The sequence below is a fragment of the Panthera tigris genome, chromosome B4 (assembly GCF_018350195.1).
Source record: "Panthera tigris isolate Pti1 chromosome B4, P.tigris_Pti1_mat1.1, whole genome shotgun sequence".
Classification (NCBI taxonomy): Eukaryota; Metazoa; Chordata; class Mammalia; order Carnivora; family Felidae; genus Panthera; species Panthera tigris.
In genome coordinates, this window is record NC_056666.1 from 86626182 (window position 1) to 86641391 (window position 15210).

The window sequence follows — 15210 nt, forward strand, 5'->3', positions numbered from 1 at the left end:
CATATACTCCAATAGCATGTAAACTGACAACCTGCTATTTACTACTACACAGGTTAAAATCCTGGCTTTGCCACTTACTGTGACACTAGGGAAACTGTTTAACCTCTCCATGCCCCAGTTATCTTATTACAAAATGGTAGTAACAACAATATGTATCTCAAATAATATTAACTTAAGTAATAAAGTTCCTAGAACTCTTGTCACAGAGTAAGTACTCAAGTGATGCTAGCCTTTTTTTAGACCTTGGACTATGTTCATCCAAAGATGATCCCAACTATTTATTTTCACCTGTTCTTTGTCCAGACTGCATTATACTAAAGGAAAATCACATATCTCTACCAATTAGGTGCCTTATATTGTGACATTATTGTCTTGTGAGCTCTGAGTATCTAAAAACACCAAAGTTTGCTTCAAATATTTTCTCTTTCCCCTGATTTCAAACCAAACTCTGTATCTTGTATACTCGGCAGATAAATCTCATCTATTTGAGACCTGCATGTGCCACTGTTCCCTGAGCCCAGAGGCCCCTAGGCATTATTTCTCTTAACCGCACTTTTAAATAGCTTCACTCATTTTTGTTCATTTATCTAACAGCAGAAACACAGATTCTTCTCACACTAAACCGTCCCTTTGATATTCCCAACCTATTACCAATAAATTGGTAATAAATTGGTAACTCTTCTTTTATCAATTCCTCCTTCTCTACTTCTTTTTCAGTCAGCCTGTGAATGTTTCCGGTCCGTGTCAAAACATAGATATATTTCCGCTTGTTCTGCCACGAGTTATTCTTTAACCTTCTTTGCGGCCACACAAGTTTTGAAAAAAGTGGCTTAAATGTAATGCCTCTACATCTGCCCATATACCAGCGGGTCCCTGAATTTTTCATATCATATATGATATGATGTTATTACATTCTATCAACACAACTTTTACACTGACTGCAGGGTGAACAGAACTGACCTCTTTCAAAAATGAAGCACCACCATTTAGTTAAATACTATGCACTAGATGCTGCACTTTGCATATATTAACTCATTGAATCTTCACAGCAATCCTGTGACATTACGTATTTTCACATTATAAATAAGAGTATTGCCACTTAGGTAATTTATTTCTTATATATTTATGATCTTAGAGTCATTAACTAAAGTCTCAGTAGCCTGGGTATAAATTGATACCCTTGTACTAGTCAACCCAAGTTACTTGACTCAGGGTCTACCATACTAGTGACACTGTTTTATGGGGGGGGTCACCAAAGACCTAAGCACCAATTGCTTCTTTACTGTTCATGCCAGTAGATTTTCTTTGGGATTTGGTTCTGTTTATTCCTTACACATTATGACTTTATTTCCATCTAGATATGGACACTCCTGCCTTCAATTCCTTTGTATTTTCAGTTCTAGGATTTTTTTTAATGTTTATTTATTTTGAGAGAGAGCATACAAGAGAGCAGGGAAGGAGAAGAGAGAGGGAGAGAGAGAATCATAACCGGGCTCTGCGCTGACGGAGGGGGTGAGGCTCAAGCCCATGAACCGTGAGATCATGACCTGAGGCAAAACCAAGAGTTGGTCACTTAACTGAGCCACTCAAGCACCCCCAGTCCTAGTTTCATAACACACCTCTTCCGCATCTTCCCTCCTCCTTTTGCAGAATATATAAACACAAATTTATCTCTTCCACATTTAAAAAAATGCACTTTTTGAATTCTACCTCCTCTCCGTAAACATTACCCTACTTTGCCTTTTCATTTCCCACTGAAAGAAAAGTCTGTGTGTGCTACTCCTACTTTCAAATCTCTCATTCACTCTCCAACCCACTGAAAGCTCAATTCTACAATAGACACCTCATTGAAACTGCTCTTACGAAGACCAACAATAATCTATAATTACAAATCCAATAAAACCTGTTCCGTTCTTATCTGACATGAACTTTCTGAATGTTTCATTGGCACTTTAAACTCCATAGGCTTAAAAAATTTAACTCATTGTCTCTACTAGCCACTCAGCCTGCTTTTCCCCAGGTTTTTCTGTCATACGTAACTGAATCTCAACTATCCCATCTTAGTAGGCTTAGGACATCCCAGAGTCCCCTTCCAAGTGTCTCTTTCACTCATGTAATCATGTCATCCAACTCATCACTCCCACCTTGGGCAAAACCCTTCATTAGTGGTTCTTGACCCTGAGTGCTCATTAGAATTACCTGGGGAGCTTTAAAAAAATGGCCTAATATTAAAGCCTGAGCCCAAGTAAGAGAATATCAGAGAGTAGGGTCAGGCATGGGTCATTGTTAGTATCCTCAAGTAATTTAAATTGCAACCAGGATTGATATCCACTGTTTCACATTCTTCTCAGTGTAATAATAGTCCAAGTTCAGGCCCTCATTCCCTCTACCTGGATTTTTTTTACTCCTCTGTCATTTCTCTTCAAGTCCACAATCTCTCAAGATTCTCAGTAACATTTTTGCTAAAATCTATAAAACACCACTTTGGACATGCACTGCCCTCCTCACCTAACTTCTAGAATAAAGTTCATAAATAAGTAAGTGAGTAAATAAATAAATACTGTTCATCCACTTTGCATAACAGAATTTCCAGAAAAACATTTAGGACATAGTACCTATTTAGTAATTTGCAATACCTTGAAAACATATGAAAAAATAAAAACAAATGTGAAATACTTAAAAGTGTTTTGGGTGCTCACTTTCTCAAAGGTTAGCATAGTGCCATGCATATGGAGAGCATTGAAAAAACTACCTAGTGTACTGATTTTAAAAGTGTTTTAAAGGCTAAACCCCAGGTAACCCCAAAATGTAATCTAGCCAGATACATTTGGACCTAGTAGGAATTTAGTAACTGTCAGTTAAATGCCAGATACTTGTAATGTCTATGCTACTTTTCACAGCTTTACACAGTGCAAATAAAAACAAGGAAGAAGAAATCTGCTACCTCTACTCTTTTTCAAGAGCATTATATTACACATAGGCCTTACCTTGATAAAAATAGTACCACGTGGAGTTCTCTGTATGGATAAGGGGAGCAGGAAATTGCCAGTGTACTATTTCTCTATTTTTTCTGTTTCTCCTAGTGAAGTGTCTGCCACCATTCTAATTCTCCCCACTTTAAACTAAGTAAGTCGAAATGAGAAAAGGCAGGATGATGAAAAATACTATTTGATATTTTTGCATATATGGCTCTTTCAGATGGATATATCACCTATGAATTGAGAAAAGAATCAAATCTTTAAAAAGATCCAAGTTCCATTTAATCACTGTGCTATTAGCTATTGTGTGTTACCAAAAGTCACAACCCAACTGTACAGCATTGTGTGATAGAACAGGACTTGCTGAGGGCAATAAAAAAACAGGATCAACTCCCTTTTTATTTCAACCTTAGATACAGACTCTCAGTCCTCCTCCTACCCATTTAAGTCAAAACTAAATTTGAAATCACATGTGGTACGGCCTGTTAATAAAACTGGAAGTTTCCATTATGTTAAGGCAACAAGGTTGTATAAAAGTAAAGAAAAATACAGCTAAAGGATGTTATTCTAAAAACAGAGAATTTGGAAAAGTTATTACAAATCAGTCACTCATTGACCATATTCTTAGAATCTACCCCACACTACAGTGAACATTTGCCAAGTTAATTGAGAAGGATAATATCTCTCTCCCCCACCCCCTCACACACACAAACAAATATACCCACACTGTGCATGTGAAACTGGTAAAATCTAAATAAGGTCTGTATTTGAGTTAATGGTATTATACCCATGCTAGTTTCCTTGTTTTGTAAGATTGTATCACTGGAGGACAGTGGGGAAAGGGTACACAGAGGTTCTCTGTTCTTTCTTACTTTTGAATTTTAAACTATTATTAAAAATTGCTTTTTTAAAAAATTTAAAAGCTGAGTTATAACCATATCTGATATTTTCATCAGTATTTCCATATGTAATGTTCAAAGGATAAACAGCCTATTTAATAATTTGTATAATAATAACTTTGCGTATTACTAGCAAACATACAGCAGTTGTGCTCATACTCAAGATGTGGGCAAGTAGCACAAGTGTAAATGTATCTCTTTCATTTGTTTCCTAGCAAAGAAGCAAATCAATTATTGGAACCAAGATTTGCCATAGGTTTTTATCAAAAGGAGGTTGAAAAATTTATGTCAGCTTCCCCATTAATTCAGAGGTTTTCCTGAACAGTAACAGAAGGACTTTTAAAATAAAACACTCAAGGGGAGTCTGGGTGGCTCAGTGGGTTAAGCGTTTGACTTCGGCTCAGGTCATGATCTAATAATGGTTCATGAGTTCAGTCCCCACATCAGGCTCTGTACTCTCAGCTCAGAACCTGGAGCCTGCTCAGATTCTGCCCCTCCCCCTCTCAACAATAAACATTAAAAAAAGTTTTTTTTTTTAAATAAAACAGAATCAGAAAACAGATTCTCCAAATGTAACTCATGAAAGAGAGTCCATTTTATATCCCAATTTTATTTACCTTTTCTGAATAGTCACAACATTAATCTATGGGGGATAATCTAGTTAGTATAATTGAAATTCCATTTATTTTTTTCTATTGATATGCATGTGTCACACTTGTATATAATACAGAATTTCCAGTGTTGTTTTAAAGGACGCATTTAAAAAAACGAGAAGCATGATCTACAATTTCAAACAAACCTAGGACGAATTCATAATTTCCAAGATAAAATAGTTTTCTAACTCTGTTCCAAAGAAATTAATGATATTATAATTGGTGCAAAAACTCCAGCACAACTGTCCGTTCTTTCTGATTTCATACAGTCTTGAACTATTGTAAAATCCACTCAGAACCGTCTAATTCATTTTATGTATAATTAAAAGGGAGGGAAGAAGTCATTTCATTCCATGGATTTGTGGGGCAGTGTCCTTTTTGATTCAGTGCCAAAAGTGTACTTTACAAATTTAATTTTGAACAGATTTTACACTTTTAATTTTTATGCCCAGAGACATTCTGGGAAATGTATTGGTCTTTGAAATTTGTTACCAACTAACAGTCCAAAATTCTCCAAGGTATATCAGCCCCCATCAGGGAAGCCAACATATAACTAGTTGGCCATGTCAGTGAGTTTTAAAAATATGAAAGATGTTCATATCTTCTCTAACATAATGGAACTTCTAATAGGACAGTTTCTGAAGTATCTTCCTATTAGTCTAAGATGACTAAGCAAAGAAGTCTTTCCCTTTACATCCTAATTACAGAATGGCTATGAGATTTCAATTCTTCCTTCACATAACAAATGAAACAAATGTAGTATAAAATTATACATTCTGTAATAACTTAGGAAAAAAGTACATACATGTTTAAGGCCTTTATAAATATTTGTAAGACTTTCCTGTAGAACTGAAAAACAGAAATGTTAAAATGACTACAAAAATGTGGACAGAAACTGACCTAAGAAATTGTTTGAATGGGACAACTATAAGCAAATATTTATAAATTTGATACCAAGGAAAATGAGTAATTCTATTAACAGACTGAACAAATATATAAGCATTCAAACAGTCATTGGGAGCGAGCAAGGGGCAGTCTATTAAAATGATAGAAAGTATAGTTAAAAAAATTACTAGAAGAAATCTAAGTGAGTAACACTCAAGCTAAGAAATCAGATATCCACATGCATCCCTGGCAATTTTTTGAAACTGAAGGCTACCTACATATTTGACTGCTCACTGCTGATTTCTGTGAAGGAAAAAAATAAACACAAACATGAAAGAAAAAGCCCACTTAAAAAAAAACTGAAAGGGAGAGTACTCTAGAAGTACAACATAGTATATAATGAAAATGGAAATTCAGTTCTAACTATTACCTATTTGGCTGACAGAGAGCTGCAGTAGAATGTTAGCCTTGGGGAAACATGTCAGCTTGTCTATACATTCTTATATGATTGATGTATTCAGATAACTATTACTTGCCAACAATAATTATTATCAATGGATATATATTTCCATTCCTTTAACAAAAGCAACTTTAAGATGTTAAAACATGTAGGCTTTCAGAGCTCCAAGATTAGGATACAAATAAAATTGTCTCAGTCTACACCATGCCAAAGGAGAAGTTTGCAAAGGAAATATCAATAAAGCTGGGTGCATTCCCACTAGCCAGTGAACACAGGACCGGACCCAGGAACACATCCATGGCAGAAGGCTGGTGCACTTGGCAAACTTTCAGAAACAAGAAAAGCAGTCATATTTGAAGCCAAAAACCCAAACAGTGAGTGTCTCTGACATCACCTGGAAACACCAACTCTTCAGATGGGAACTTCAAATTCTTTTAGCAAGTGCAATTTTACAAGTTGAACACAGTTCAAATCTGACATCTTCATGGCATAGAAGTTCATGTCAGACTTTTTTAAAGTCTTGGTTTCAAGAAGAGGCTGATTATGAGCCATGAAATCCCTTGGAAATATAGCTCTGGAGTGCCTCTTGTGAGCGGTATAAAAATCTCCCTTCAAGATCACCTCAGGAATTAAGTTTCTGTGCATATGTTGAATGTAATCAGGCTTGAGGATCACTTGATTGATTTATCCTTGGTTAATGGGTTACCTACAAAGGAAGAAGAAAATATAATCATTTTATAACAAGGCTATAATCTTAAAACCCCAAACACAAGTTAGTATTAGAAATTAATAGAGAACTCAAAATGGTGGTATTTACTTTATCAAATAAAATGTTAAAATTTTAAAGGCTACCATACTCAGGTGTTGCCACCTTATAAAAATACATCATTTCTATTTATCATCTCACAATATTTTTAGAGCCACTTGCACAACTATTCAAATGACTGCAACTGTGACCAGGAAGATCTTAACTGGTCTTGTTACCCATCTCAAGTCCAAAGAATGATTCTGGAATCTTCATATGTCTTCATGTGTCTTCTTGGAAGACATAATCCAGAGATCATAAACACATTATGCTAGGCCTCAGTAAAGAAAGGCCTTTGTTCACAGGAGTACAATCAGACCACATACAGTCCTTGGGCCTTGTCTCCATAAAATCCATTCTTAAAATAGTTTAAAACATGGGTGTTTATTTGATTCAATTATGTTTCAAAAATTAACTCTTTAATGAGGAGAAAAGGAACACCTGGGGAGAAAAACAATGATTACGCACCTGTTTTACCAAGTTTTAAAGGTGTCAAAAATTCTAAAAAATTTGATTAGAGTTGTATGAATGCTGTTATAAATATTACTGAGGGAGATCCACACTGGCTTTTCATAACATAATAAACATCTAGAATTTCTGATACCTCTATCTTTCTATATACGCATAGATGTGGATGATAGATGGACATAGAGAAAGAGACAGATTTCTGCTGTGTCAGTGAACTTCCAGGCACACTCTAATATCAAGGTACTTAGAGTTTCATAATTGTTCTTTTTAAGCAATAGTTATAACAAAAAGTGAATCCTTGGAAATTACTGTGGATACTTTGGTTTTATTCCATTAAATTACATAATTACTCATCCTTTCATAAGACATTTATAGAAAAGCTTTTTTTTTGTTTTGTTGTTTTTTTGAGCAACTATGAAAAAGAGAAACAGTAAGCAAAATAATCTAGTGATGGCTCTACCATGGCTAGTCTCCAATTACACTACAAAAAGAAGATATAAAATTCAAAAAAGTATTTTCTGCATAGAGGCAGTCATCTTATTTGTGTCTCTCTGGTCAGCTGTCTTTCCCAAGAAAGGAGCATCTGCTTACATATTTAAAACTACATGCTCCCATGCACAGAGGAACTGTGGAAGGAACTGAACTGAGGATGGAAGGATACAAACACAGAAAGGGCCTGCTGACAACTAGAGATGCTGGGAGCAGGGGCTATCTTAGGTAGAGCAGCAATCTCATGATCAGTTTGTCTTCCACTTAGTTGGTCACTTTACAAAAGTTCTGTGAATAGCTCCCAATTTGAGTGTTAGTGTTAAGAACAACATGGAAAGTAAATATAAATGTCTCTACAGACATTAATGGAGAGATAACTGATCATTGTGAAAAACACAGAAACTTCATGACAGACTCTCTTGATAAACGCTGATTTACCAGAGTCTTTGATTGCCATTGCCTGAGCAAGATTGCCACTTGCCTTTTCTGAAGATTCTCCTCTTAGTAGGAAGAATTATAAAGCATAACAAGGGATTATATTTCCAAACTAGTGCCAGGAAAAGAGACGAATTGAGAAAGAGAGGGACTGAGAGGAAACCAAAAGGTTAGCCTCAGCAGAGATTCAGCACAGGCATCTGGAGGGACATGGTGCGGTGAATCCATGAGAGCAAGTGGCCTGACCTCCTACATCATTTCAAGCCCTGGTTACAAGTAATCTCTTCATGGGTATGGTAAATGCATTCTTCTATCTTCATTCCAAGCTAAGCATTTTAACCTACTAGGTTATATAAAGCTGGGGAGTGATTCTCTCAACTATTTATATATTAAAGCTTTATTTTCACATTCTTTTAAAAATAGACACTCAAGTTTACAGTACAACACCAAAGGTCTATGTACCTGGAACAAATTTTTCTTCCATCTCAATAAACATATGTGTACACATAGACATATGTGTGTGTGTGTGTGTGTGTATATATATATATATATATATATATTGTGTGTATATATATATATACAATCCATATCCTAAGAATATCATAAATATACATTTTTATTGTTTCTATCAGCTAAAATAATTGCTAGAAAGTGAAAATTTAAACGCAACTAAAAGAATGATCTAAATAAGCATAGACTGAAACCTGATTAAAACGATTTTTTCTCACCTCAGTTTTACACAATACTCCTATGTTATTAATCCTAAAAATATCCTAGCACATTTTATGAGATGAAGATAGGGCTTAAGTGGACTGTTTTAGATTCAGTCTTTGTAGGGGTGTCTGGGTGGCTCAATCGATTAAGTATCTAACTTCAGCTCAGGTCATGATCTCACACCTCATGGGTTCGAGCCCTGCCATTGGGCTCTGAGCCTGGAGCCTGCTTGGGATTCTGTGTCTCCCTCTCTCTCTGCCCCTCCCCTGCTCACACTCTGTCTCTTTCACTCTCAAAAATAAATATTTTAAAAAATTATAGATTTAATTTTTGTAGATTACTCTGATCCAAAAATTGTGGTTTGGCCTGTGGAGTTCTACAATAAGGTCAGTGTGGCAATAATAGCAGTCACAGTGGATGTGTCATGCTACCTCTGGGCCCCTCAGCTTTCCCCTATGTAAAAAGGTTGCTGTGCAGATCAAATAGTATAATGTCTATGAAAACACCTAGCTCTGAGCACCTGGATGGTTCAGTCAGTTGAGCATTCAACTCTTGATCTCAGTTCAGGTCATAATCTCATGGTTGTGAGATCCAGCCTCACATCAGCTCCATGATGGGCATGAAGCCTGCTTGGGATTCTCTCTCTCTCCACCACCTCTCCCCTTCCCCCCAACCCAAAAAACAAAGAAAGTAAGAGTGAGTGAGAAAGAAAGGAAGAAAACACCTAGCTTTGCCAACTCTGGAGTAGTACAATGAAAGTTTGTTGGTTTTTTTTTTAATGCACTAAAAGCACAATGAAAGGGTCACATTAATAGACATTCAGTCAAATTAGAGAATTCCTACAGAATTCAAACAAAGGCTAATTGTCCTTTTCAACGTAATATAAATATGAACCTGTGTGAGAATGTATCAGCACCCTCCTTGATACCCTCCAGATTTGTACCAAATGAAATGGCAAAACCAAAGATTTAAAAACATAAAGATGATTTTGAATATAGGTGCATTATCAATTTTAATTGCCTAATACACAAGACCCAATAATACTTAAAAATGAAACTGTCTAAAATGTAACACACAAACAAGTCAACCCTTCACAATTTAATGTGCTTCTTAAACAAGTGCAAGTTACTCAAGTCAAAGTTCTGGCAGACTAGTTGGGAAACAAGTACCATTCTACCCTTTGTGGACTATAAACTAGAACTTCCTGATATGCAAGGGTTGTTTAAGCAATATTTATGCAATCTAACATTTAAAAATGTTGCTTTCATTTAAAATTAATTTTTAATACACTACATTAAGCATCGCCTTATTTTCAGAACTCAAATATTGCTCTCTTTTCACTCAAGCTGTATCTTTTGGAAGAGGCCAAAGAGTAAAAAGTTTTAGGTGGTCAAGAAGATTTTCAGTAAAATGTTTTAGCTGGTCAAGAAGATTTTCAGCAAGTTACCAGTAACTAAAAGCAGGAGGTTGTGAGAAAACCATCCTTACAGGATAGGAAATAGCATTTGCTACCATGAATGCACTGTCTTTTGGTTCTGAGGGCAATAGATATAAAATACTGCATGAAGGAGTGAAATGGTCCTACAGTCATTATAGTTGTGCCTTGAGCTTTATAGGCTTTAATCACTACCTCAGTGAATTTGCTTTCCAAAGGCATTGTTTCACAAAGCTGTTTCTTTTTATGTAAGTCTTATTTGTGTGTGCTGCACACCAGCCAATTCAGCAAGAGAAACTACTTAACAGTTGAACACATGCAAAAGGCTAATAATAATAATGATAATAACGGCAGTTTTTCTAGTCACAAGCACAAAGCTATCTTGATAATGATCCACCGGGATGAAACTCACCTACTAACATTAAACAAAAAGCATTAATTCTTTAAGAATTACCCCCTTTTTAGCCCATCCATTTATCTCTCCCAACCTAACAAGTCTATTATAGAATACTGATTAGGTTTCTCAAAAATTTATGCTAAAATCACATCCTTTAAATCTGTTCACCAATTAGAGAAAATAAAACCAGGTAATAGCATATATAACATTAGTTAAGTGTGAAATTAAGTGAAGTCAACTATTTTATACTGTTTCTATTTTATGTTTTGAACATTATGAAGTATCCTCTGCCTATCTTCAAGATAAATTAGAAAGGCTAAAAAGGAAATTCAAGAATCTATCCTGTCCCCTGTGTAAAAGATGATTTTATAAAGTTCTTAAAATAATTATATTCATGGAGTCTGTAATTCCTTTTTTTTTTTCCCACTCAAGCTTTGCGCGTGCATTGTCAGGGGGAGACAACACACTATGGTGAGAGGCATGACAAAGTGTGGGCTCCGTGGGCACAGAGCCTAGGTTCAGATCTCTGCCTTAGCAATTTCTCACATTTTGGGGCTGAAGAAGTTATTTGAATTCCCTGAGCCTTAGTCTCCCGGAATGTAATACGAGAATTGTATTATCATCAGGCCTCATACATTTGCTATTGTGGTTAAATAAGACAATCCCTTGAAAGTCTCCAGGTAAATGCTTTTTAAATTATAACAGGTGGTAGTAGTCATAATTCCCAAACACGACACAAAAGATGATACATAGGATAACTATTGGAGGGGGCAATACTGCTTATTTCTCTGTAAGTATTGATTTCAAGTTAATTTTCCATGTCTTCTAGAAACTGATCTTGCAATTATTCATTTCATATTCTTCTAATCATAAAAGTCATATAAAGAGGGGAACACGACCTTTTAGCCTGCTTTGGGAGTGAGACTATCTTTTCAGATGAGATGATACAGAGGAGCGGTTTAAAAGAATGTACCTGAGGCCATGCTTCCTAGGTTCAGTGCTTAGTTCTTCTGATAACTCAGTGTGTGACCTTGAGTAAAACAGGGACCTATATCATAAGGTTGTATGATCTGAGGAGCAAATAATAGGCCAAGTGCTTAGAACAATGCTAGGCACATAATAAACTCTATGTAAATGGTAACTATTATTCATACACACACACACACACACTTCTAGGTATCTGAATGCAATGAATTCCTAGTTTTTGTTCCTGATTATTTCTGATCATACATCACTAGTCTTTATAGATACATAATTCCATTATTTTTTATTCTTACTTTGTCTTTTTCATCAGACTTTGCATACAGAACAAATATTTAGTAAATAATAAAGAAATATGTGGCGATATTTCCAAAAGGAGGTGGCAGGTTTAAATGGAGCACATGTCCAGTCTTCATAATACAGCTACTTAAATAACATCACAATAGGCACCATGTCAAACTCACATTCCGATAAATAAATGTAACTTATTTGATAAGAGTAAATGGAAAGCTAGATACCTTTATAATCCTAAAAGCTGATTTGAATGAACTTTCCCTTGTGTGGAATATCATTGCTGCTTCACTGCAAATGTATTTTTTTAATGTAGCTCTTACAAGTACATGAATTAAGCTCTTCCCTTACTTTCTGTGTACAGAATATGCAGTTAAAACATCATCACTCCGCAGAAGCAGGTTTTCTCATTTAAACTAGAGAAAAGCTGCCATTGAGCTGGTCATAACTGTACATGAATGCACTTGTCCTATCTTAAAGCACCTTATATACTGAGGTATTACAAAATGAAAGACACCTGTCTGTCTAGGATAATCATTCAAGAGCAAGCTGAACAGACAGCTTTTAGGTATTGATGAGGCACTATAAGGCAATGACATATGAATCATCTTTATAATTATACCCACCTATAAAAAAAAACTAAGGCTGTATTTTACTTTCTTGGCAATGGAGGTGATTCCTATAGACATGAAAACTGTTGGATTTTCATGCCACAGTTTAATTTTCCCTCCTAAGAATGTCTGGTGCTGGCTTGGCCTGAACATTTAACATTTGAGGCACCAAAAGCCATCTGTATAATAGTTCAGCTAGGGTCAGTATTTCTACTAAGTGACTTTGTTATCTGTCCTATAAATTCTCAAAAAATCTAACAGCTTTGGATGTTTGGGAGTCATTTCAGACAACACAGAGCACTGCCCTAGCTAGCTGGTTATATTTAGGTATAACACATGTGGGTACCAGTGTGGAAGCAGAAGATGGCATATAATCTAACCAGACTTCTGGAGAGAAGCAAAGCACCAAACATAACTGAGGAGACATGGCCTTATTCTGATAAAAGTTTTATACTAGTGTTACTACCTGCTAGTCTTAGAACACTGGACAAGCCACTTAAAAATCTCAGAATCTCCAGGGCTTATATCTGTCAGCTCAGTCTGTCGGACTAAGTGAGCTTCTAATTCCCTTCTATCCCCAAACTACTAAGACTTTTCTTAAGAAGCACTAATTCCAAATGGGATTAAGCTTTATTCTGATTACCTAAATTCACTGGTGGTACAACCACTGTGTAGAGTTCATTTTTCTAAGAAGCCTATTCATTATATTAGAATGCAGAACTAGTAAGCTTTTACCACAAACACAACATCTGTCACTGGCTTTCAACTTCCTATGCTGTGTAAATGAAGATCTTGACTGGAAATGAATCTTTTGAACAGATGGACCTGCCCTATTTCTTGGAACTTTGAAAGCTGTACAGTGCGCCTGCCATGAACTCTTCTACGTGACTCATGAAAGCAGATGACTGTTTGCACTGCCATTTATGCACATTCATCTCCTCAGAAGCAGGTCGACTGATACTGCCTGGATGACATTCACTGCTAGCAAAACAAAATATTGCCTGATTTCTCTTTGGATAGTTAATAAATTCCTCTGGGACATCAAAGAAATTTAAGACTTTCCTTCTCCTGGCTCCTGTACACAACTTGTATTTATTCCAGGTGGAAAATGACCCCCAAAATGAAGATAATTCTGAAAGACAACAGGATAATGGGATCCAGTTATTTTTCTCTCAGAAACATTCAAAAGTCCTTAAAAGAGGAAAACAATTATTTTGAATACTTGAAGGAAATCTGAATAGACTTAAAAAAATATTCCACATACCAGCAGAGTTCCCACATTTTTAGAGACAGTGGAGATTATGAATTCAATCGGAAGGTACTTTACCTGCAAAATTTGATACTGGGTTCGTTTTTTAGACTCACCTCTAATTTATGAAGGAGTCATTTGAATTGATAGTTTTTATCCACTTTCTGACATAAAGCCTTACTTTAAAATTTTAAATCTGTTCAAGGATCTCACTTCTCAAGAGTTTCAGCTTCACTGCATATGAGGGCTGGCAGAAGGTACACAGTACAAATTGTGCTCAAAAGGTGAATTTAAGAGAAGTGGGTAGGGGAGAAGGGCTAAAACTTGATAGCCTAGAGATTACCAAGAACAACATGTTCTCTGAGCTTCCTGGATGGTTTGAGTTATAAATACAAATGGCTCTTTCCTTGAGATACCTGTCTGAGTAAAGAAGATGTTGTTGTCACCTGGAGAAGAACTTGGTGCAATGTGTACCAAGCCGCTACCATGCCTGAAGTAGCACATTCACCCTCCTCCCCAGCCCTGTCCTTTTCCATAATATTACATTAGAAATTATCCTACCATATGTGGCAGATCTTGGAAAAAAATTTGCTGTCTGTAACTTCCAAACCTAGAATGTATTTTCTGACAAACAGGGTAATATAGTCAGTGATGTTCAATATGTCGGGTGCTTTTGCCTCTTCCCTTCTTTTTTCTCAGTTATATTCTTCCCTGAGTTTCTTTTAAGAATAATAGTCACATACCAGAAGTTTCAAAATCTCAAAGTTGATCAAAATATGAATCTTTAGCTACTTCTAATAGCTTAGATGCTAATTTGGCATAGCTGATTCAATTATAGAGCAATTTATGTAAGGATTGGACCAATAAGTAAGAATATTATCTTCATTTGGGCTCAGTACTTTTCATGTTAACTTCTACAATAGGCAGGTTGAACACTGACAGAGGTCCACTAGTACATCCAAAGTTTTTATTATCCATTTCCTATGCTTGGAAAAACAATGTCAATGGCAGGGCCACTGTAGGTGACAATATTAGGTTCACCTCCTTGTCGCAGGGTTGTTTAATTGGTGGGCCTCATAATAGTTCAAAGAGCAATGCCCCCTCCTTATTTCTATAGGAGATAGTTCAATGCCTTTCTTTACTGAATACTGAGACAGTTCTTTGCTTTCTGATCCCTAAAGCTATACCAAGTTCATCTTTCACCCTGAAATCAGGAGCATCTGGAATGCTAATGGTAACTATAAGAAAGATTAGGTTACAGGTAATCCTGCAACACAGTGTACACACCTGCTCTGTGAGAAATAAACCAAGACGAGAGCTCATTTCGGGAGATGTTTTGAATCTTTACTCCTCAACGAAACTTCTGTCCCTTCCTTAGAATCCGACCAACACTAGGATTCGCCACACTAGTGCTCCAACGTGGAGCCAGAATATTTTTGAGTGTGGAAAAATCAAAAATT

General features: G+C 36.1%; 1 protein-coding gene across 1 annotated transcript in view; it reads right to left on the reverse strand.

Moving 5' to 3' along the window:
• Positions 1-6038: 6038 nt before the first annotated feature.
• The window catches only part of TAFA2 (TAFA chemokine like family member 2), a 507481-nt gene continuing 498309 nt past the window's right edge, over positions 6039-15210 (reverse strand). The window contains exon 7 of the mRNA XM_015543129.2: positions 6039-6581. Coding sequence (XP_015398615.1) covers positions 6570-6581 — 12 coding nt within the window. The 3' untranslated portion in view covers positions 6039-6569. The remainder of the gene's footprint in view (positions 6582-15210) is intronic.